The sequence below is a fragment of the Drosophila nasuta genome, chromosome 2R (genome assembly GCF_023558535.2).
Source record: "Drosophila nasuta strain 15112-1781.00 chromosome 2R, ASM2355853v1, whole genome shotgun sequence".
Taxonomy (NCBI): Eukaryota; Metazoa; Arthropoda; class Insecta; order Diptera; family Drosophilidae; genus Drosophila; species Drosophila nasuta.
Window position 1 is genome coordinate 31,305,623 of NC_083456.1, and position 22,248 is coordinate 31,327,870.

At 42.5% G+C, this 22,248-nt stretch overlaps 2 protein-coding genes across 5 annotated transcripts; both read left to right on the forward strand.

Moving 5' to 3' along the window:
* The first annotated feature begins 449 nt into the window (after positions 1 to 449).
* On the forward strand, positions 450 to 9,840 carry LOC132786610 (AF4/FMR2 family member lilli). The gene is made up of 6 exons (XM_060793175.1): positions 450 to 592; positions 1,767 to 3,658; positions 4,751 to 4,912; positions 4,971 to 5,786; positions 5,848 to 6,959; positions 7,015 to 9,840. The coding sequence occupies exons 2-6, from the start codon at positions 1,786 to 1,788 to the stop codon at positions 9,346 to 9,348; spliced, it is 6,297 nt and encodes a 2,098-aa protein (XP_060649158.1). The 5' UTR covers positions 450 to 592; positions 1,767 to 1,785; the 3' UTR covers positions 9,349 to 9,840.
* On the forward strand, positions 457 to 21,795 carry LOC132786611 (shootin-1). Of its 4 annotated transcripts, none has more exons than XR_009632462.1 (8): positions 457 to 592; positions 11,600 to 11,805; positions 12,567 to 12,753; positions 12,813 to 13,128; positions 13,188 to 13,300; positions 13,518 to 13,719; positions 13,822 to 14,029; positions 21,254 to 21,345. XR_009632462.1 is itself a non-coding variant. In XM_060793176.1 (8 exons), exons 2-8 carry the CDS (start codon positions 11,619 to 11,621, stop codon positions 21,421 to 21,423), a joined length of 1,554 nt encoding a protein of 517 aa, XP_060649159.1. In that variant the 5' UTR covers positions 457 to 592; positions 11,600 to 11,618; the 3' UTR covers positions 21,424 to 21,795. The 4 variants fall into 4 exon arrangements, 3 of the variants coding, with proteins under 3 accessions (XP_060649159.1, XP_060649162.1, XP_060649161.1); XM_060793176.1 differs by lacking the exon at positions 13,822 to 14,029 and adding an exon at positions 14,211 to 14,589 and having other exon boundaries at positions 21,254 to 21,795; XM_060793178.1 differs by lacking the exons at positions 457 to 592; positions 13,822 to 14,029 and adding exons at positions 10,747 to 11,536; positions 14,211 to 14,589 and having other exon boundaries at positions 21,254 to 21,795.
* The last annotated feature ends 453 nt before the right edge of the window (positions 21,796 to 22,248 follow it).

Consider the following 22,248-nt stretch of genomic DNA (forward strand, 5'->3'; position numbering starts at 1 on the left):
AAATTACCGTGAAATTTTAGCAGTACTTACATTTCCAATAATATTTTTGAGCGTATGTGTATGTGTGTACGTGTGTTCGTCTTCTTTCGTCTACGTAAATGTCGAAGTCTCGGCAATATTCGTTAATTAATAATGCGACAAATTTATAATTCAATCAACTAAAAAGCGCTGTGACACGAAAAAAAGCGCATAAATTTTTAAAATAATTGAACAAAAGAACATTAACCAAGCAAAAAGATAAATTATCATTCGAGTTTGCATTCGCGGGCGACAAACAAATTCCAAGTCTGACTAAAAAAAGGGGCAAAGAAAGAAAGAATTCATTCTCAAAGTCTCTTCCAAGAAGAAGAAGAAACACGCAAGAAAAACAAACGCGCGTCGCTTTGTTTTGTGCCCTCTTCGTGGGGCGTCGGTGCAAAAGTTAAAGCAGAAAAAAGAACAACTACAACAACGGTGCGCCAACTGGAGATTTAGCGAGGGAGAGCGAGAGAGCAGAAACGGCATCAAGAGTAAGAGGAAGCAGCGCAGCGTCAAAATAAACAACGCTAGCTTGTGGGCGTGTGCGAAGGGAACTGGAAAAGCGCAGGAAGCGGTAAGTGGAGCCAATGGACCTTACTCAGCATTATTAATGCCATAGAATATTGTTTATAATTTATACATTGCTTATTATTTATTGCTCCTTTCGCTTTCCCACACTCGATTCTTCTTCGTCGATTCCAATCAGAATCTCCATTGAGTCGCCGTTTCACCCATACAGAACGGTGACGACGGCGCTGCCAACTGGTTTTTGTTTACAAACAACCGCAAGTGCGAAAATTCCCCTTTTTTTTAAGCGAGTTGCTAAGTTTCGGTTTTCTTTTCTTGTAGACACGCAACCAGTGAAATTGTTGCACTAACTGTAGTTTCAACTGCAGAACAGGTTTTACATCTCAATGGCCACTTGTGCCAGTTACTCTTTGCCCACATCTCATAAAGAAGATGCCAGATCCCAACCAAAGGCAGCAGCAGCAGCTTCTCCCACACAAACAACATTGTTTGCTTTGTGACTATGGCTGACTAAGAGCGCCACCTGTTGTTGTGTGTCATCAACTGACTGCACAGCGCTCTATTTCCATCTTCTGTTTCACTCATTCACCAATGATAAAAGTGAGCGATAAGTGAGCTTCCTCAACAGTTGCCCTTGCATGTGTGTGTGTGTGCTGTTTCACACGCCCCATACGTGACATCATGCCAATTTATGAACTCAATTAACAACAACAGCTGACCAAGAGTCATTTGCTCTCCCTCTCTTCGGCACTCTCTCTTGCGACTCTGATTGGAATTCATTGGCATGCACTTTTTTTACAACTTGGAATTTGCGCAAGCCTTAAGTATTAATTATTTTTTAGTTGCTTTACCAGTAGTTATCTTCAAAGTTAATTTGCATGCCTCTTTTATTTATTGATTTTTTATTTTATTTTTCGTTTTGGTTATTTTTGCACGATCATTCACCGCATTCTTCCATGGGCGCCATTGGCTTTGAATATCTTAATGCGTTTCATTTTCCATTTTCATCTTACTAACAAATACAATATTTTTGTACATTTCGTTCTGTTCTCCGCCGACACCGCTTGGCCGCTCTCCACGTTCCCCTCTCCTCCTCTTCCTTTTCCCGTTATTCCTTTCCTGCCCTTTTGTCTCGCTCACACACACACTCTGTCTATGTGTGTGTGTGTGTTTGTTATTTAATGTGTACGTGTGTGTGTGTGTGGGTGGCGTGTGCTTAGATCCAACGAAGGTCCTCCTATGTTCATGCCAACGGGAGGGGGTGGGAAGGGAAACAGGCCACAGTCAACACACCAGCAGCAGAACAACCACCAGACCCAGCACCAGCACTCGCATCCACCCCACCACCATCACCAACAGCAGCAGCAGCAGAACCCTCAACAGCAGCAACAGTCGCAGGTGCAATCCCCCCAGCAGCAGCAGCAACAGTCGCGCATCTCGCTGCTACAGCAGCAGCAACAGGATCAGCAGCAGCAGCCGCAGGCTGTGATTGTGCCGCAGCCGAGCTCGGTTTCGGCTCTTAACACTCTCGCTGGTATCCATCACCATCACCACTCGACACAGCAGCAGCAAGCACAACAGCAACAGCAGCAGCAACAACAGCAGTTGCAGCAGCAACATCATCTGCAGCAACAACCGATCATCTTCTACGCGACTCAGCCGCCACCGCAATTGCCGGCCGCCTACGCTAGCCACGCCCAGCAGCAACAGCAGCAGCAGCATTCATCGTCGAGCAGCAGCAATGGCAGCAACGGCGGCGCCGCTCTTCAATTGAGTGGCGCCGCCAGCAACGCAACGCTGGGACACGCTGGACCCCATGGCCACGCCCATGCCCATCACCATCATGCTGCGCCGCCTCCCCACGGTCCCCATGGACCACATGCCCATGCACATGCCAACGGGGTGCTTACGCCCGCCACGAGCAACACGAATTTGGTGCGCGCGCTCAGCAACTCGACGTTGCCGCCGCACTTTACGCCATCAGCTGGACTGATTGCACCCGGAGCTGGGGCGAATGGCGGCCAGGGGAGCACCACGTTCATGACGGCCGCATTTCTGCCCTTTAATCATCCCGGCCAATTGATTGGCGCCCCCTCAATGGGCTTTCCCGCCAACGGCGCTGCAGCTGCCCCAGCAGCGGGCTTCTATGCGGCAGCGCCGCCACCGCAAAAGCAACAGCTGGCCGCCGGGCAGCAGCCAGGAGGCGGGGCACAGCCCACTATAACCTACTATCACGGAACGTTGCCGCCAACAGCAGCACAGCTCAGTGCCAACAATGGCAATGCCAACGTCAGCGGCAGCAATCCCAACAGCGGTTCACAGCGCGGCAGCATGCGGGGCGGACAACGCTCGACGCCGCCACAGCAGCCCAGTTACTTTGCTCCCTATGGCGCAGCAGCGCCCCCGCCGCGTCCCCAGCTGGTCAACAATGCGGCGGCGGCTGCGGTGACGCCCATCTTGAATACCCGGAATAATGCCATCAATGGCGGAGCTGCATTCCATCTGCCGCCCGCTTATTGTCCGCTTGGACCGCCGCCGAATCTAACTGCGGCTCCTCAGTTGATGGCAGCGCCAACCGGGGGCGGACCAACAGGATTGCACACGTATGCACCGCATTTGCAGAGCAGCAGCGCCACCGCTGTGGGCGTTGGAGTGGGCGTGGGTGCCGTGCCGGGTGTGACGAGCAGCTTTTCGTCCACCTCGCTGAACACGGGCCAGCAGCTGTTGGCTGGCGGCGGCGGCGGCGTTGCTGATAAGGTGAAGGAGCGTCGTCATGCCATACCGATCATACATCCGGTGACGCAGGAGGATATCATGGATCCCAAATCATCGGTGTTTAACAAAAAGGATTCCAACTGCACGCTCACCTCATCCAGCACTGGCAGTGATGCCAGCATCGGTCACAAATCAAGCCAGGAGGTTGCCATCAAGGTGGACCATCAAATGCAAACCGAGGTGGCCAGCAAGTCTGCGATCGTGTTCAGCGGTCAAGCGGCGGCTTCTACGACGCTGCCTTTGACGGACGAGGACAAGGTCAGCGTTATAGTCAAGGACATACTCGCCAACTCTGGCAATCCCGATGAGCACCTCAGCTTTCTGCAGTTCAATGACGGTGAGTTTGCCTTAGTTTTAGACAAGAGTGAAATAGAGTCTAAGTGGGTCCAAGAATGTTTTAATGTTCAAGTAGTCTTGAATGTTTTAAGTCTTTCTCTATGAAGCAGTAGGGATCAATAAGTTGAAAAGAAAGAAGGAATTGGAATTCGAATGAATTGAGAGCATAGTTGAAGGATTATAATAGGTTATTGAATTAGGTGATGATATATATTAAGTTAATAATAATTTATATGTACTAAATTATTTGCTGGTAAGAGTTAGAGGTCTGTAAATCTCCAAGATATAATTTACGACATTTGATAATGCTATAAGAACGGTTTCAAACACCAAACTTTTATTTCATTAAGTTTAGATTTAAATCATAGCATATATTGCATTTGATAGTGCAATAAGATAGGATTTATCAACACTCCCAAATGATAAAATTTTAAATTAAAGCTAGTTCAAATCCCAATTTCATTAAGCTAATCCTCAAATCATAGCTTATATCAAAAACCAATCTTTTATTTCATTAAGCTTAGATTCAAACCAAAGCATTAGCTGCACTTTTAAACAAATGCAATTCAACGTAGCAGGCAAGCTTACGATATTTCATAGTGCAATAGGATCAGGGTTTATCAAAACTACCAAATGGTAATGGTAGACTCAAACCAAAACATATATTTAAGTAGTGCTTAACGAAGAGAGGAAAAATCTGAATTTTCAAAGAAATGTATTTTAAATGTAGTTGACAAGTTTAATTAAAGTCGAAAATATATTATATTATAAATATTAAGTAATTTGCTAAAAGTCTGTAGTTCTCCAAGATATACTTTACGACATTTGATAGTGCAATAAGATCGGGTTTATCAAAACACCCAAATGGTAAAATTGTAAATTAAAGCTAGTTCAAAAACCAAAGTTCTTTCATTAAGGCAATCAAACCATATTGTGTATTTAAAGTAGTGCTTAAGGAAGAGAGGAATAAGCTGCACTTTGAAGCATATGCAAATCAAACGTTTAATTAAAATCTAATAAATCAGCTTAGTTTTGAAGAGCACTCGTATCGTTTCTAACAATGTCAATTTACCAATTTTCAATTGCATTGCAGTGGATAATACATCGGAGCACACTCCAGAGTCGTCGGGAGGCGGCAGCATGGACAATTATTACAATGAGAATGCAGCAGGCAACTCGATGAAGCCAGCAGCGCATTTCCAGGAGTCTCAGAAGAGCAAAATGCAACAGCGTCCCAAGTCGGCCAACAAGCAAAGTAAGTAATTAGCATGCCGAAGAACAATGGGATTTTAATCGGCTTAAACTCTTTGCAGGCACCGCAACGCCAACGTCGATAGCAACGGCTGTTGCTGAGGCAGTCGCTGGCGTCGGAATATTGGGCGACATTCAAAGAGCAACAATGCATCACCAGCAGCAGCAACAGTCTGCGAAATCGAGCACAGCAGAGCTGTGTCCAGTGAGTCCCTCAAAGGGACAAAAGCAGCAACAGCAGCAGAAGCCAATTGTTCAGAAGCAGACACAGCAGCAACAACAACAACAGCAGCAACATCAGCTGCAATCACACTCACAGCAGCCTTCGACTTCTTCTTCGTCGACAGCATCGACGCCCACACATCAGCCCAGGCTGCAGCCTCAAATGAGAGCAACAATTGGGGGCATTAAGGCTGGAGCAGCTGCCACGCCATCAGCAGTTGCAGCAACAGATATGGCTGCAGGGGCGACCAACACATTGAGCAAGAAGAATCAGCGCAAGGCGCAGAAACGCAAGGAGCTGGAGAAAAAGAAGCAAAAAACAACTGGACCGCCGACAACAACAGCGTCTTCAATGTCCACAGCTAGTGGGAGCAGCAGCAGCACTTTGACAGCCAGCAGCAGCAGCAACATGAATGCCAAAACGAATGCCAAGGGCAGCAGCAACACTGCAACAACAGGAGCAGCTGCAACAAGTGGCGCCGAGACCAGTCTCATATTTGTGACAACAACTAAAACGACAAGTGGCGTCGCAATTGCGATGCCCACGACGACTGATAAGCTTAGTGCAACTAGTAATAACTCTAGCTTAAGTTTTAGCCTAAGAGACAAGCAACAACCCAAGGAACAGCAGCAGCCACACGATACAGAGCTAAATTGTAAGTGAGAATAACGAATCATACTTGTAGCTATAAATTAAACATTTCATATCTTTTGCAGTTGATAGCAAGGAAGAGAAAAAGCATCTGGCTAACGAGGAGATTGTGGCCAAGTTTTTGCTAAAGAGCTGCGACGATGAACAACCCAGTCTAGTGGAACCTCAGCTGGAATTCCTCAACAGCAGCAGTTCCGTCTGCGAGGAGGATTCCTCAAACACCAGTGAAAAGTGCATAGAGAAAGAGTCAAGTCAGACCGAAGAACACAATGTGGATGAGCTCAAGTTTGGCGACTTTAGCGAAGAGGTGCCCACGCATCACTCGAGCTTCATCTGCAGCTCGACTTGGTCCAGTTCGCAGCCCCCAGCCGAAGCGCCCAAGTCTGTGGATAATGTGGACTGTGCACCCAAGCGGCATTCGGTGACAGAGTTGCCCAACAGCAACATTAGCTCGAAGAAGAGTTCGCCAGTGCATCAGGCAGAGAAGCAGGAAAAGGTCACTCAACCGAAGGTCAGCAAAGTGGCAGCCAAGAGCGCAACTGCTGCCACGCCCAAGTTTATACGCTACAACATTGAGCAGCTGCGTGAGCTGTCCAAGCTCAGCGATTCCCGCAAGCCGCCGTTGGTGCCCTGCCAAAAGGGCGACTGCATTGCGCAGCTGTTTGTGTCGCGCCAATCGCAGCAGCAGCAACAGCATCATCATGGCCACAATCAGCATGGACAGCAGTATCAACAGCACACACACGATGCCATGGATTACATGTCGGGCAAGCGAGGACGCGGTCATGGTGGCCATGGATTGAACAAGAAGCATCACGATAACTATCAGTCGATGGGCGGCGGCAACGCGAGTGGCAACAGCGCCAGTGGCGGCGGAGGCATGGGAGGACAGTCGAATCAACGCTACATGGACATAATTCGTGTGCAGTTGTCGCTCAAGGAGGAAATTAAGTTGTCCGAGTGCGAGAATGCCTGGCAACCGGAGACGTTGCGTCGCATGTCGATGTTCAGTGCACCAACAGCTGCTGCTGCCACAGAAGCGGACAAGGAGAACGAATTGGAGGCGGTGCTGAAGAAAGTGCGCGGCATTCTTAACAAACTGACGCCCGACAACTTTGAGGTGCTGCTCAAGGAGATGTCCAGCATCAAGATGGACACGCAAAGCAAGATGACAAATGTAAGATAACTATTTAATACTTCCCTTTGTATTATGCTAACTATTTCTTTACTAGGTAATGCTGCTGATCTTCGAGAAAACAATCAGCGAACCCAACTTTGCGCCCACATATGCGCGCTTCTGCAAAGTGCTGTTCCACGAAATCAAGGCGGAGAACAAGTCGCTCTTCACCAGCTCGTTGATTACACGCATTCAGCACGAGTTCGAGTCGAATGTGAATGATGCCAATGCCAAGGCAAAGAAGTTGCAACCGACACAGGATCGCATTAATGCCTGCTCTGATGCCACCAAGAAGGCAGAGCTGCGTGCTGAAATGGAGGACTTGGAGTATCAGTTTCGACGTCGTGCCTGGGGCACAGTGCGTTTCATTGGCGAACTGTTTAAGCTACAATCGCTGACCAGCGATCGAGTATTACACTGCGTTGAATCGCTGCTCGAACATGGCTGTGAGGAGAAGTTGGAGTACATGTGCAAGCTGCTGACCACAGTGGGACATCTGCTGGAAGCTGGCTCATCGGAGCAGTATCAATCGGGTGGACGCATCGAGAAGATCTTTCGTCGCATCCAGGACATTGTTCAGCGTTCGCGGGGCAACAACAGCTCGTATCGCCAGCATCAGCAGAACATCAAGATCAGCAGTCGCGTACGTTTCATGATGCAAGATGTGTTGGACTTGCGTGCACGCAACTGGGATCAGCCTGCAGGCGCCACACACACAACTGGCGGCAGTCGTCAGCAGCAGCAACAGCGACACAAACAGCTCGACGAGCCAAAGGCACAACAGCAGCAGCAGCAACGTGGCGGACATCAGCAGCAACAGGGCGGCTATCAGTACCAACAGCAGCAACAGAAGCAGCAGCATCATCATCACGGCCACGATGGCGGTGGGAACTATTTCCTGCAGAAGCTGAACAAGTCACATCAGCAGGAGAATCAATCGCTGAGTATTGATCCAACCAAACTGCGCTTCAGCAGCAGCAACAACGATGATGTCACCGCCAAGCTGGGCAACTCCTCCCATTACCAATGGCGTAACGTTGGCAATCGTCCGGTGAGTGCAGCAGCAGTCACAACGCAGCCCAGTCTGCTGAAGCGCATGCCATCGGCAAGCTCGACAAACACTTTCTCGTATCCGCCGTATCAGCAGCAGTCACAAACACCGCCAGCTGTTGCCACGCCCATTCTCAGTCGGTCAAACAGCAGCACAAACAACAACAATGCCGAGAATAGTCCCAGTGAAGTGAGCTTTGATGATAAGCAGTGTCAGGAGGTGATTACCAAGCTGGTCGATGAAGTGGTCAGCACTCGCGGTTGGCAGAATGAAGTGCTAAGCATTTGGCGCAGTTTGGTGGCCAAGCAACCCGAAGCCGAGGCTGTCATACTCTATGTGCTGATGGACTATGTGCACCGGGGAACAGTGAAGCGACAGCAGCGTCTCGCTTGCGCCAATGCCTTTGGCTATTTGATGGATCAGCAGGCACTCGATATGGCCACCTTTAACCAAGCCTACAATCGCTTCGGGGAAGGCTTTCCTGATCTGCTCGTTGATGTGCCCAATGGCTGGACGTATGTCTTTGAGTTTCTCGGTCCCATCATGCACGACGGTCACTTGGAGCTGAAGGATGTGTGGCAGCGTCGCTGGCTGGACGATTCAAAGTGCACGCTGTTCTTTGTGCGCTCCTTTGTCAGCTACTTTGTGCAAGAGTTTGGTGCCGGCTACGCACACAAGCTCTGGCATGTGGATAACCAGCTGGATCGTGGCCAGATGTTTTGGAGCGATGCACGCAAATTCCGGGACTTCTTGCAGGCGAATAGCTTTCAGTTCCTCGAGCCAAATGGCACGGGAACAGCTGCGGGACTGCAGCAACGCTCGAAGGTGACGCGCACTCCGGGCGAGCATGTGGAAAGGATTAGCTATCTGCTGAGCTTGTCCAGTGACACGGCCATCGATTACATTAACACGAATGTGCATATTAATGCCAATTTTGTGCGACAACTTACCAAATTCCTCTGCTGTGATTTCGCTTTAACTAACAACAATAACAATAATAACAACAAAGGTGGCGTGACGCCGCAATTGCAACTGAATGTGGAGACATTCCGGATGCAGTGCACGCCCCTGCTCAGGCTGTGCATCGATGCCCAGGAGGCACACGAAGTGGCCTGCATCGATGAGACGGTCGAGTCGCTGCGAGAGCATCATCTGGTCGAGATCGAGGACGAGCTGGCCGCTGGCGAGGCCATCTGCAGTGCACTTGGCGTTCTCTATGACTGTGAGGTGATCTCAAGGGACTCGTTCGACAAGTGGATCAAGCGGGAGATCGAGAAGCCAGCGAACTGGAGTCGACCGCTGATGACCAAACTGCGCGCGTTAATCGAGGAAATGTAAAAAAGCCGCCTCCCACAACAAAAATTTCATGGAAGAGGCATCAACAGCATCATCAAGAAAAAAAGGAAAATGGAAAAAAAAGCAACACCCACAACAGTTACAGGCAAACAGCAAAGAAACAGAAACAACATCTCAACAACGAAGCAAAAATCTCAAGCTCAATCTCAACACACGTATATATGTGTATATATATGTGTGTGTATGTCGTCGTCGATCTATATAGGATGTATATATACATGTATACCTGTTCGACATTTTGATCCATTCTCAGACCACGCGCGGTCGTATACACACACAACGGAGTAGCAAACACATCACAATCACTCCCCCTCAATCACATACACACAGAAACAAACGCTACTCCAAACTCGGCAGAAAACAGCAACATCCATTATAATGAATCTGCAATAAAACAATTATAAAGGCAACAATTGCCAGGCAAAAAAAAAACACAAATATTTAAAAGGAAAATCGACAAAAAAAAAAACAGAATCTCGATAACAAAAGTTTAACTTTAAGGCAGGGTATATATAATATATATATAGCATTATTATATAGGATCTATTAACTTTACTTTATTTGATCGGAAAACTACAGTATTTCACAATTTCACAATGTGTTTCCTTTAGACGAATCTGTTTTTATTATTTTGTTTTCGTTTCGCTTTTTTTTACCTTTCAGTACAAAGAATAATTTGATTTTTGTTTCACATTTACTTTTTGTTAATCTTACTCTTATGATTATAACTAACTAATTAATTATTATGAAATTTCATTTGTGATTTCTATGCAAAAGGCTCAAAAAACCCAAAGCTAAAAACAAAACTTATTTCCTTAGACAAAAGTAAAAAGAATAGAAAAGAATCGATTGCTATTTGAACATTTCGAGGCTTAGACTCAGTTTGAATGAATGAAATCAAACAAGCAGCATATAATAAATGTAAACCAGTATAATATTAATAATAATATAATAACATAAACAATAATAATGATAGTTTATATTCGTATAAACAATGTAAATTATAGCGAGAAAAGACATATATATCTATTTAGTATACAATTGCATGACATAAATACAAATAATCCAAAGATACCATTTAAAATCTAGCTGTAAAAAGAAAGGAAAAAATACAACAACTTTAATTTAGACATTTAAACCAAATCGAAAACTATATTTATGTATTCACAGCAAACAAAAACAAACAAACAAACAAAAAAAAACGAAAATCATAACAACAACAAAAATAAACATGAAAAGCAAAAACCAAGAGCTCTAAGCCGCCTTGAATTAGTTATTTTTATAAGAATTATTACAAAAACAAAAAAGAAATACAAAAAATGAAAATGAAAAGAAAACAAATTAATTTCAAAAATTAATATTTAAATAGTAAAAGATTTTCACAGCTCTATATAAAAAAATTATTTTTTTTGTTTAGTTATTTTTTTATTTAAACACTAAAAGTGAAAAACAAATTATATGAATACAAAAGAGTTTGCGGCAAATAGCAAAAAAAAAATAAGATTACATTATAATGCAATTAAAAAACAAGTAAAATATATAAAGTTTGTAAACAAAAAAGAAAAATATTAGTTAAGAAATTGTGAAAGCGCTTCTGGCACTAAAAAAAAAAAAAAAACAAAAAGCGAATAGTCTAAAGCCAAGCTGAGCTCTGATTCTGATTCGAATTCTTTGCAAGCATTTCAAATGTTTAGCCAAATTCTCGGATACATTTTTGCAACAAAAAAAAAAACGTATAAAAAACCCAAAAAAAAAAAATTAATTGAACTGTGAGCATTTTTAGCAAGGAAGCAAAAGCAGCAAAACAAGGAGGAAAAAATATAAATTAAAAGTAATAATAAATTAAAAGCGTTAATAAAACTTCAATACACAAAGAATTATAAACAGCAAACAATTAAATTAAAATTAAATACAAAATAAAGTGGAAAACAAAAGAAGCAAAAAAAAACAAAAAACAAAAAAAAAACCAAACAAAAACAAATAAATTCCCAAGGCGTTTCAATGTGGGGACGGCCAAAGGAGCGCATGCTTACAACTCGAACAATTCATTCATTCACACTCACAGCATATTCATATTCACACTCACAAATCAATCACAAGCAACTCTCTCTCATGGTGATGGCAGCATTTTAAATTCTCCGTAGCTTAAGAAGGTTTTTTCACACCAACCGTAAGCACGTTTAAGTTAACAAAGAAACAAGATTAATTTCAAGTCTTTTCTCCCCCAATCTAGAGCACAAACTTGAGCTAAGATGGAACGACGTGGACGCATTCCGGTGGCCAAGTTTCGCACTCAAGAAGCGAAGACACGCAGTCGAAGTCGAGTGCGTGAACCGGACTATAATGAGCAGGATCCAGAGCACGATATGTTCACGCTGCTCGAGGACAACATTGCTCTAAAGGAGGAAAACAAGGCGCTCAAGCTGGAGATTGAATCGCGTAAGTAGAGTCAGTTTAACTAAATGATTTTTATACCCCCTACCCATAGGGTAGAAGGCTATTAAACCTGCGTGCCTCCAGGAAATTTATGCAACAGATAGAAGAAGACGGTCCCGAACCCATAAAGTATATGTACTCGTGATCAGCATCAACAGCCTATACTATATAGCCGTATCCGTATGTCTGTCTGTCCGTCTGTCTGCATGAATACCTAGATCTCAGAGACTATAAAAGATAGAGATATAATTTTTTCTTCGACAGCACTTGTTATGTGTAGATGTAGAACAAGTTTGTTTCAAATTTTTGCCTTCGCAAATCATTTAAAATCGATTAACAAGCGTAATTTTTAATCTAGAGGTTATGATATACTCGTATACAATAATAAGTATAGTCTCTATGATTCCTGAAAATTTGATTGCGATCTGATAGAAATTTTAGAAGTTATTAATGAAATCCTTTTGTATGGGTGAAAACGCTTAGTTACAAAGGGTCTTTGTTGTTTTGGATGACAATCCAGTATTTTGATTGCAGTACTGTACCAATATAACAAATATAGCATTTGATATAGCGTTATTGTTTTTACGGTATGTTATTTCAGTATAATACCGTACTGTTTTGTTCCCATTACAAAATGGGTCTATGGTATATTTAAAATGTACTTTATCAATATGCCAAATATATCCATTGGTCTATTTTTGTATTTTTGCGAGCACATTAAAGGTTTCTTACTTGTTCTTAACACTTCCTTACTTTCTTAACAGACAAAACCACTCAAGAAGAGCAGCAAGCGCAGCACGAGAAGCTTTGCACTCAGCTTGAATTGTTGCAGCAGCAACAGCTCAAATTCGAATCAGAGATGAAGGAGTTGACGATCAAGTTCAACAAGACACTCAATGAAAGGAATGCGCTCGACAAGCTGCACAAAATGAAGGCGGATCAAATACACAAGTGAGCGTAGCATTTGAAGATTAAAAATAACAGTATTTAAATCAATTTCCTACTTTTAGTCTCACCAGCGAGCTGGAGCACATGCGTGAGAAGCAGCAGGATAACTCAGCGGGCAACAACACGCTGCTTGGCTCTGTGGAGCTGCGTCGCAATCTGCTCAAGATTCTGCAGCATGGCAGCGCTGACAGCGGCGAAGTGACACTTGGCGATGATCTGGACAGCCTGATAGATGTGGACAGCAGTCCAGGTGTGCATATTACCAATACCTTAGTCGAACGTCTTGTGGCAGAGTTTCTGGCTTTGAAGCAGGCCACGAATGGCGTTGATTTGCAGCTCTATGAAGCCAACGAGAAGATAGCTGAATTAGTGGAGCATGTAAGCAGAGAACTTAAATTGCCAGAAACTTTAGTTAAACTTTTATTTCTTTATGATAGCAACATCTTGTCGAAGAGGAGAACGAAACGCTGCGCACGGAAAATGGCAATCTAACAAAGGTGGCCAAGCTGCTCACTGAGAACATGAAGGAGAGCGTGGAGACCAGTCAGAAGTGAGTGCTATACATTTAAAGAAGTGATCTTTGAAATAGCAGTGCTTACGACCTATGTGCTTAAAACTTGTGAGACTAAATTTAGTTATAAAGTCTTAATGTACTTATTTTTAAGTAATTCAACTCTATATATGTACTTTTGTTTATGTCGCACTGCTATTTCAATGTGCACAGCTGTATTTAGAGATACTTATTAAAATGCTTTCATATTTTACAGAATGGAAGCCGCTTTGATCAAGCTGAAGCAGCGCAACGATGAGCTCACTGCCAAGGCCAAGGATCTGCCCGATGGACAGCCTCCGGACAGCCAGATAGCGACTCCTTCGCCCACCACGCTGCAAACGGAGGCGGACTTCGAGGAGATCAAGGAACAGGTGCAACAACAGGCGCGAGAGCACAACGAACGCATTGTGGAAATGGTAAGACATCAGAGTCTGACATTCGGTTGTCTTGGTGTTGGTGAAATACTTTTAAACTTTATCAACTACAACTATCTTTATCTATTTACCCACACTTAAAAGCAAACACGCAGCGTGTTTAACATTTTCAAACCGTTCTCGAGCATATTCAAAAGCAATTGAGTTTGAATGTCAAAGCGAAGCGGGGCACACACAACAACACACACTTTACTTTACTCTTTAGTCTACCATAATAATGTAATGCATGGAATGGGTCCGATTCCTGTTTCCAAAAAAAACTACTCAAAAAACAAAACTCAACTCTAAAAACGTAAGCGAAACTCGCTTCAGTCGCTCGCTCGCTTGCTTGCTTGCTTCCCTTCTCTGTCTCTCTCTTAATTGCTTTCTCTTTCTCTCACTATGTTGCTTTTAATGATTGTTCTACTAATTTTCGTTACCCTCGCTCTTGTCCCCCCTCAAAAAAATATCCCGTTGCCTTCCCACTCTCGTAGCAAAGTCTTATGGATGCGGCTATTGCAAAATCTACTAACGATGAACTAAAACAATTACAACTTAAGTTGGAGATACTCGAGGAGCAGCTGCAGCAGGCGCTCGCCCGCGCCGATCTCGCCGAGGAGCAATTGGCGCGCTACCAGCAAGTGGAGAGCACAATCAAAGCCCCCGCTCCAGCACCCCCGCCACCGCCTCCTCCTCCGCCGCCACCAATGCCCAACAAAGTGCTGTACGTAGCAAAGGCTGTGGCTGTGGCTGGAGAGGATTGCGGTGCGGCTGGCAGCTTTAGCCAGCACATTGCGGGGCATAGTTTGCATAGAGGCGGCGATAAGATTATTGATAACGTGAAGCAACAGGTACAAGCGGAGGCAGCAACAGGTATGTCATTAAGCTAAGCTCCAATGGCCCAGTTCCAAGTTCTTTCGACAGCTGTCAAATTCCCCTCAATGTCAGCTACAAAATGGACACGCAATGTGTTCCAAGCACTTTCACTACTTTTTGCCTTCGCAAGCATTTTACGTATCGTATGCGCAATCTCCCTCTATCTGTGTGTATGTGTGTGTGTGTATTGACTGCCTTATATTGGCAATTTCAGCTATGTAACAAGACTGCAATTTCATCAAGTTGCACTGCATATTTCAAGTTTCTCCCAGCAAAAACTTGGCCAACGAACTCTCGCTGAACTATGAGAGACCTTCCTTTTTGATCCTTGAACTATGTTGCACAGCTGCACAGTGAATGCCATAAAAATAAAGCATAGATGCTCTTTGGCTGTATTTAAACTATGCCACATGCAGGATGAACATCACACAACTTGTGTTCATCCAGCTGCTGCGCTTGATGAAGTCCAACATCGAGCTGGGCTCTATTAGGGCCTCTCAATGGCAGCTAGCTCAGTTTTATTGTGCACATATTGAACAGCGCACATTCCCTGAATATTTCACCATACAATTTAAGTTTAACTGCTGCATAGTTTTTAGTTGGATGAATAATGTAACTAAAAAAACAAACAACATAAAACAAGTAAGAAAGCTACCCATTTTTAACGAAACCACTACGGTACGGTATTATTCTTAAAATATACCAAATTAATATACCACAAAATACTAAACTATAGTCTTTGGTATATTGATATAATACTACATTCAAAATATATCATAGAATTCTAAAATATACCAGATTGTCAGCTAAAGCAACTAAGAGGCGTAGTTAGTAGGACTTTTATCCCATACAAAAGTATTTCTTGAATAGCTTCAGCAATTTATATCTATAAAGTATCAAGTACTTAATCTTATATAGAACTTTACTTTCGAAATCTGTTTAAATATGAACATACGCATTCATCAAACAATATCTCGTTTAGCGGCCACTCACTTTATAGTACTACATTCAAAATATACCATAGCATATACTACAATATACCAAATATACCAAATTGTCAGCCAAAGCAACTAAGAAGCGTAGTTAGTAGGACTTTCATCCCATACAAAAGTATTCCTTGAATAGCTTCAACAATTTTAATATACATAGTATCAAGTACTTAATAAAACTTCACTTTCGAAACCTGTTTATATATGTATATACTCATGCAGCAAACAAAAAAGGCTCATCAAGTTCTGTAATTACTCAACCGAAATTCCATAAATGTCAACATCTCGTTTAACGGCCACTCACTTCAATTTAACGGTCACACTGATTGTAGTTTAAACTTGCACTTAACAGCATCTATTCTTTGCTTCACAGTCACACCCAAAAATTAAGCACCAAAGAAAAAGCATAGCAAATACAACAAACTTCACTTAAAGTTGTTTCGCTTAGTGACCTATTTTTCCTGCTACACATTGAGGCCGCTAAGAGAGGCACATTAAAAGCGTATTAAAGCAGCACAACTCCTCACTCATTTAGACACAGTTTAGAAAGCAAACGTGAGACAATATCAAAGGCATCAATTCGCGTTGCCAATTGTGAGCGTTATGCATCAACTAGATCCTTACAAATCCCATTGACAAGCGTCGACGCAGCTGCGTGTGGTTGCCAATGTGTCAAGTTGAGGTGCTTCTCCTGCTCTCCTGCCCCTTTTGCCAACTCCTGCTACAACTTGTTGCTGTCAATTGGCAGCTGGCAATTGGCAATTGGCCACGTTGATGTCAACGCAACATCGCAACCCAAACCCAACTCAAGTGCTCTGCTCTGCTCTCCTGATTATAATTGATTTTATGCAGCTGCTCTGATTGTTGTTGCCGTGTCTGTATGTGTGTGTGTGTGTGTTGCATGTTGACCATGCCACTTGGTGTGGCAAAAGTGGGTGGCATTGTTGCAACAGCGGCAACTTCTTAATTAAGTTTGCGACGAGCTTTTTGAACGGCACGCTTCAACTACCTGCGACTGCTGTAACCAGGTAAACACACACACGTACACATTCATTCTTGTAAAGTGTATATGTATGTGTGAGTTGGGAGTCTGCCAGTAAAAATCTAATTAGCGTCGGCTTTACGCCTGAGAGCAGCAGCAACAGCGAGTAGAAGAGGAAAGGAGCGTGAAAGCTGAATTTCTTTTTGCTTTAATAGATGCTGCAATCAATGTGAAACCGCCATAATTTATTATGTAGGTGACTCTGTGTGTGTGTGTGTGTGTGTGTGTAGGTGACTAAGTGGGTGTGTTGTTGTTTTTATTGTTATTGCCAGCTGCACTTGTGGGACATCGCTGGCGTTTAATTTCCGCTTAAAACAATTGTCCGGGATATTGATTTGGATTTGAGAGTTCAGCACGTTGATTGGCTGGTGCTGAGTGTGAGTGAAGAAAGAATCCCATCAATGCCAACTTGAGTCGAAGTCAAGCAGCATACAAAACTTGGCTGTCAAGTTAACAGTGTTAACTTTAGTTGATCAAAACTTAAAATGAATTAAGGCAGCTATTTAAGTTGGTAAAAACACAAATTTAATAATTAAAGTGAGAGCATAAGTGCAGAGTGAGTTGTGCAGAATTAAAGCATAATAGAATGCATGTTACAAAAGTGGTGGTTAGTCGATATATCTATCTATCGGCATCGGTTAGCATCAGCAAGTCGATTGACACTGGGCTATCGAAATCAGCAGTCGTTAGTTGTTGGAACTTCCAACTTGGAAGTAGAGCATCAGTTGGAAGAAGTTGAACAGAAGCAGAAGTTGTCGTCAATTGCAACGAAAACATTCGTCAGAAGGAAGCAGTATATTATTATCAAATATCTGTATATTAAATAATCATAGCTTATCTATTTAACCAACATTACATATGTATATCATTTAGTATATACCAAAATTAGAGCAAAGCTCAATAAATGTGCAAATTATATAAATTGATTTTCAATGCATTAATAAGCAGCAAGCGTTGTCTACCTAACACTGCAAACTGCAATTTACTAGTTTGAGGTTCAATTCCGAGTGTCTTTATTTTAAACTTGTAAAAAATTCAATTCAACATTTCAGTGCTTCATGCACGTCTGTTCACTTTCGTGAATTCTCCACAACTCCCGTGTTCACGTCATCGATATCCCATCCGCTAGCGATCTATCGTATATACCGATATATTATTCACATGGCAATAGCCATTAACTACGTTAATAATTAGCTAATTTTGCAATTAAAACAATCAAGAGAGAGCATACATTATGTGCCTTGACTTCGGCCAATATTTGACCTGCTTTGGTCTGCCTTAGCCACTGTTTACTGTGGCTGTGGCAACTGGCAGCGAGTGCTGCTTGTGTGTGTGTGACTGCGTTGCCACAACGACAACATAAACATACACGCACACACACTCACCTGCATGGAAATGAAATCAACTGGTTGTAGCATACAAACACAGACAAGCACACTCAACACAAACACACACACACACGCACAGCAGACATAATGCCAGCTTGTTGTAGCTGTCGCATCTGTGTTGACAGAAATGTGCAAATGCAGGCAACGCAAATGCATGTGTGTGTGAGTGTGTGTGTGTGTGTGCAAGAATATAGCTATGCTTTGCAGCATATATTGAAAATACTTTTAGCAAATATGTATTTATAAATATCAGCTATCGACCCGTAATAAATGATTAAATTTTACTTGTAGTCAAAGCATACATACTTATTTATTGCCGAGCAGCAGACACAATCCAAGAGTTAAAGTTGACTGATGACTTTAATAAGACATTTGCTGAACAATAACAACAATGCTCACATGGCATTGACACACACACACACACACAGTGCACAACAATAACGAGCGACAGCTCTCACACACACACACACACGATTCACTCAATTATAGCGAGGCTCTCTCGACGGCTCTCACTAAGCACATCCGTTTCCGCTTTCACTGTTGTCTACTTTTTGGCGCGCTGACAGACAACGCGGCGTATGCGTAACGAGCGTACATTGAAATCAATCAAGGCGCTTATTGTGTGCCCATCACAACACGAGCTATTAACTCTTGATATATAACTATATATCGTATCTATCTATATATATATATTTTCGTATATTTCATTTACGTAAATTGCGAGCCGATTGCCGATTGCCACTGCACGGTGGACAAAACGCGCGCGCGTCTCACTTGAAGCTCTTGAAGCGTTTGAGCTTGGCAGCCAAGTGAGCAGCAACTTTACAGCTAACAGCAGCCACAACAGCAGCAGCAGCAGCCGTTGCTCTGCCACTCGTGTCCTGGCACTCGTCAAACTGTTTGTGTGTGTGTGCGCGTGTGTCTGTGTGAGTGTGGCGTCGTCGTATTCGGCCCAAAAACAAATGAAGCGAGCCTCAACCGTATAAATTTGTATACCCTTGATTAAAAAGGTAGAAGGGTATTATAAATTGATGTCTTTTGTGTGTGCAGGTTACAGGTAGTAAAGGGTATATGCGACTAGATGTCATATATATATTTATATTCCATATTAATGTCAGTCTACATACAAATATTGAACCAAAAGCTTGCGTTTAAATAATTTGAATACTTCTCTTAGTTTGGTCAGTATAAGGTTTTCAAATTGTGGCCTTTTGCTACTGGCTTGTGAACTTGTGTTTTGAACTTATTTGTTCATCCGTCTGTCTGTCTGTCCATGCATATAAACGTCTGAATATCGGCGACTAAGTATGCTATAGTCCTTAAACTTTGTGAGCACACTTTTGTAAGTGCAACGCATCTCAATTTTATTTTAAAATGTTTCTAGGCAGCCGATTTTGCTTTTAAAGTTAAAATAAGAGACTTAAGTGGAACTTACATTCACTGTAGTAAAATGGCTTTCAAAAATTAACAATTATTTTTTTTAAGTTATTTTATTCACATTTATTATTATTATTTTATTAAAATTACCAATACAATTCCTTATTGCTGAGTCAGAGCGATTAAAGCCTTCAAGCTAAATAATCACACTTCATATTGATTGTGTTCTTTAATAAAAGCTCAAAACAAGAAAAGGGAAATGCGAAAACTTTTTTTAAAACAATAGTTAAAATAGTTTACCAAGACATATACTTATTTTTTTAAAGGTACTGCAGTTACTCTTAATTTTTGTTTATGTTATTTATTAGGTTCACAATATTAATATAATTATGTAGCCACTCCACATATTTGTTAATCCCATTTATTAGTTTCTTAATATTAATATTCAGTCACTCTTTGTGAATTCTAGATAGGGTTTCATTAGTTAATTTTTTATATACGTAGTTTCTTTCAAAGTGTCTAGCAGGTGTCTTAACAGTCGAGAACTTTTGCTTAAAGCTTTCTCACTTGTCTGGCAAAATATTGTTGTCGCAGGCTGGTGAAGCCAACCTGTAGTTGTGTGCGTGTATACTGTACAGGCATAATTGCCATGGCGATTTTACTGCTGGTGCTCAGCGTTAGCCACTTGTCTTTTGTTCTGACCACACAGCATCTGCTTTTCACTCTCTCTCTCTCTCTCTCTCTCTCTCTCTCTCTCTCTCTCTGCCTCTTATCTCGCTTAATGCTAGACCTGTCGCATTTAGAGCAATTTCCGTCAGTGTAAATTAATTGACTTTGAAAAAGGCACAGCATTTCCGCACGGCATTTCCGGTGGTGCCACAATAAGCATGCATGACTGTACTCGAAACACACACGTGTGTGTTTTGTTGTGTGTTGTGTTTTGTGCTCGAAAAACTTGAATTGATTTAAGTTAGAGCTAGCTCAGAGCTGGCTATTAGTTGGCTTCCTGGGCCGAGGCCAGCGCCTTGGCAACAGAAGCAGCAGCAACAGCTATGCTGCGACAGCTTCGGCTTTAAACAGGCGCAAGCTCTCAAGGCTGAGACTGAGAAGAGCGACAGGCGTTTGGCGTTTACATGTTTCACTCACAGCTTACTCTGGGCACAGCTTAGGTTACCCAACTCCAGCTACAGCAACAACTTCCCACTCCGACTCCAGCTTCGTATCAAATTCGATGAAGGCAAGCAGAGCAAGATGCCATTTATTATTTTTACGAGTAGCGAGAGCACTGAGCACAACAAAAAACAACAACAAAACCCGAGCATCAGCTCTTGTGCCGCATTCCAGGCCACATTGTTGTCGTTGTGCTATGGCTTATTATTATTATTTGTGCGTTTTATATTTCCGTGTTTTATTGCGCCACTTTTCTTATACACAGCCCAGAAACCGTACATTTCCATTGACTTTAGCAACAACACGTCGTATACGCAACGTCAGCAAACTTCATTTGTTGCCGCTGACAGTTGTTCAATGCGTGGGCTTAGCACCCACCCACCCCCTTCCCCTTTCCTATCCCCCTCATTCCTTTGCTGTTCTGTGATTTATATACATTTGTCACATTCCCCGCCCAGAAACACAAAAACATTCGGCACAATTTTAAATCCTTTCAGCTTACTTGATTAAGTCAGCAGGCAGCTTTTAAAGCCAGGTACGTCTCGCCTCATCTTCCTCACTTCCTTCCGCTTATGTTGTTGGGCCAAGGTTCTCTCTACCAGACTAACCGCATGCTGTGTTAGTTTAGTGCGCTCTTTAGTTCTCTTATTTATATCTCAAACTTCGATTTTAATTCACTTTCTCTCCCTTTGCAGGTCTTGACGCTATAGTGCGAGAGTTCAAATCGGGACGCGTTACGTTGCGTCGCAATCGACGCAGGACGAACACGAGCGAGGCTCTCAAGGAGATGTTCCAGGTGTTGGAGATTAGCCAGAAGCAGAATCGCAACTCCAAGATATGCGTTGATCTAAACACAACGCGTTAGTCTACAAAATGCGATCTCTCTGCTCTTTGTCTCTTCTTCTACTTTGGTCTCAAATCTACAACGACAGCATTCCATGCATTTCACATCACTATTTACACTTAATTATACTAACTAGTATATGTATTATTTATTTATACGTTCCGCCGCCATCCACGCCCCACTTTTATATATTTCTACGTAATATTTGTGCATTTTGTGTGTGCCTTAGAAACTGAAAGAAATTCTCTTTTGGTATAATATTTACTACTGCTTCGATGTTTACTATGAATAATTATTAATCAATGTGTTCATTTACTAATTTATTAGGCTTCTTTCGCAATCAAATCCCAACGAAAGCAAATGCAATAAAAATTATATAACCAAATAAACCAAAGGTGTGTTATTTTTTTATAAATTTATGGTTATTCTTTGACAGAATGACAAAAAGGAATGAAATTCAGTTATTGAAATCATTATTTCAATCAATTCTCATTTAAAGATTTTCAGAATTTTATAAAAATTTTGGGTAAAAAAATTGCAGGGTAAAATGGAAAATTTGATCAAAATCACAAAAAACGGTGTAACTCGCAAGATTGAAGAAATATCAGGATGTCCTTTTGCATACAGTTACTTTTTATAACCCTTTATCAGAATCTACAACCAAAAGGACTCATATCCTTTCAGTAACGAAGTTACAAGGACTTTTTTGTTTTTGAAAAATGTGCTATATCTCGGCTATATCCTGTCGTATCCTGACGAATCTAGTGGCCAATAACTCTGTTAGACAATGTCTATCTTATTGCCAAAGGACATTAAAATCGCGCTGTTAGTTTCCAAGTTATCAAG

What these genes read in the sequence shown, in the direction of transcription:
- LOC132786611 (XM_060793176.1), top strand. Translation starts at nt 11,619, where the DNA reads ATGGAACGACGTGGACGCATTCCGGTGGCCAAGTTTCGCACTCAAGAA. An exon ending in AAGGCGGATCAAATACACAA is followed by an intron (nt 12,754 to 12,812) that starts GTGAGCGTAGCA and finishes TCCTACTTTTAG; the next exon opens with TCTCACCAGCGAGCTGGAGC. An exon ending in AGCGTGGAGACCAGTCAGAA is followed by an intron (nt 13,301 to 13,517) that starts GTGAGTGCTATA and finishes CATATTTTACAG; the next exon opens with AATGGAAGCCGCTTTGATCA.
- LOC132786610 (XM_060793175.1), top strand. Translation starts at nt 1,786, where the DNA reads ATGTTCATGCCAACGGGAGGGGGTGGGAAGGGAAACAGGCCACAGTCA. An exon ending in ACACGATACAGAGCTAAATT is followed by an intron (nt 5,787 to 5,847) that starts GTAAGTGAGAAT and finishes TATCTTTTGCAG; the next exon opens with TTGATAGCAAGGAAGAGAAA. An exon ending in CGCAAAGCAAGATGACAAAT is followed by an intron (nt 6,960 to 7,014) that starts GTAAGATAACTA and finishes TTTCTTTACTAG; the next exon opens with GTAATGCTGCTGATCTTCGA.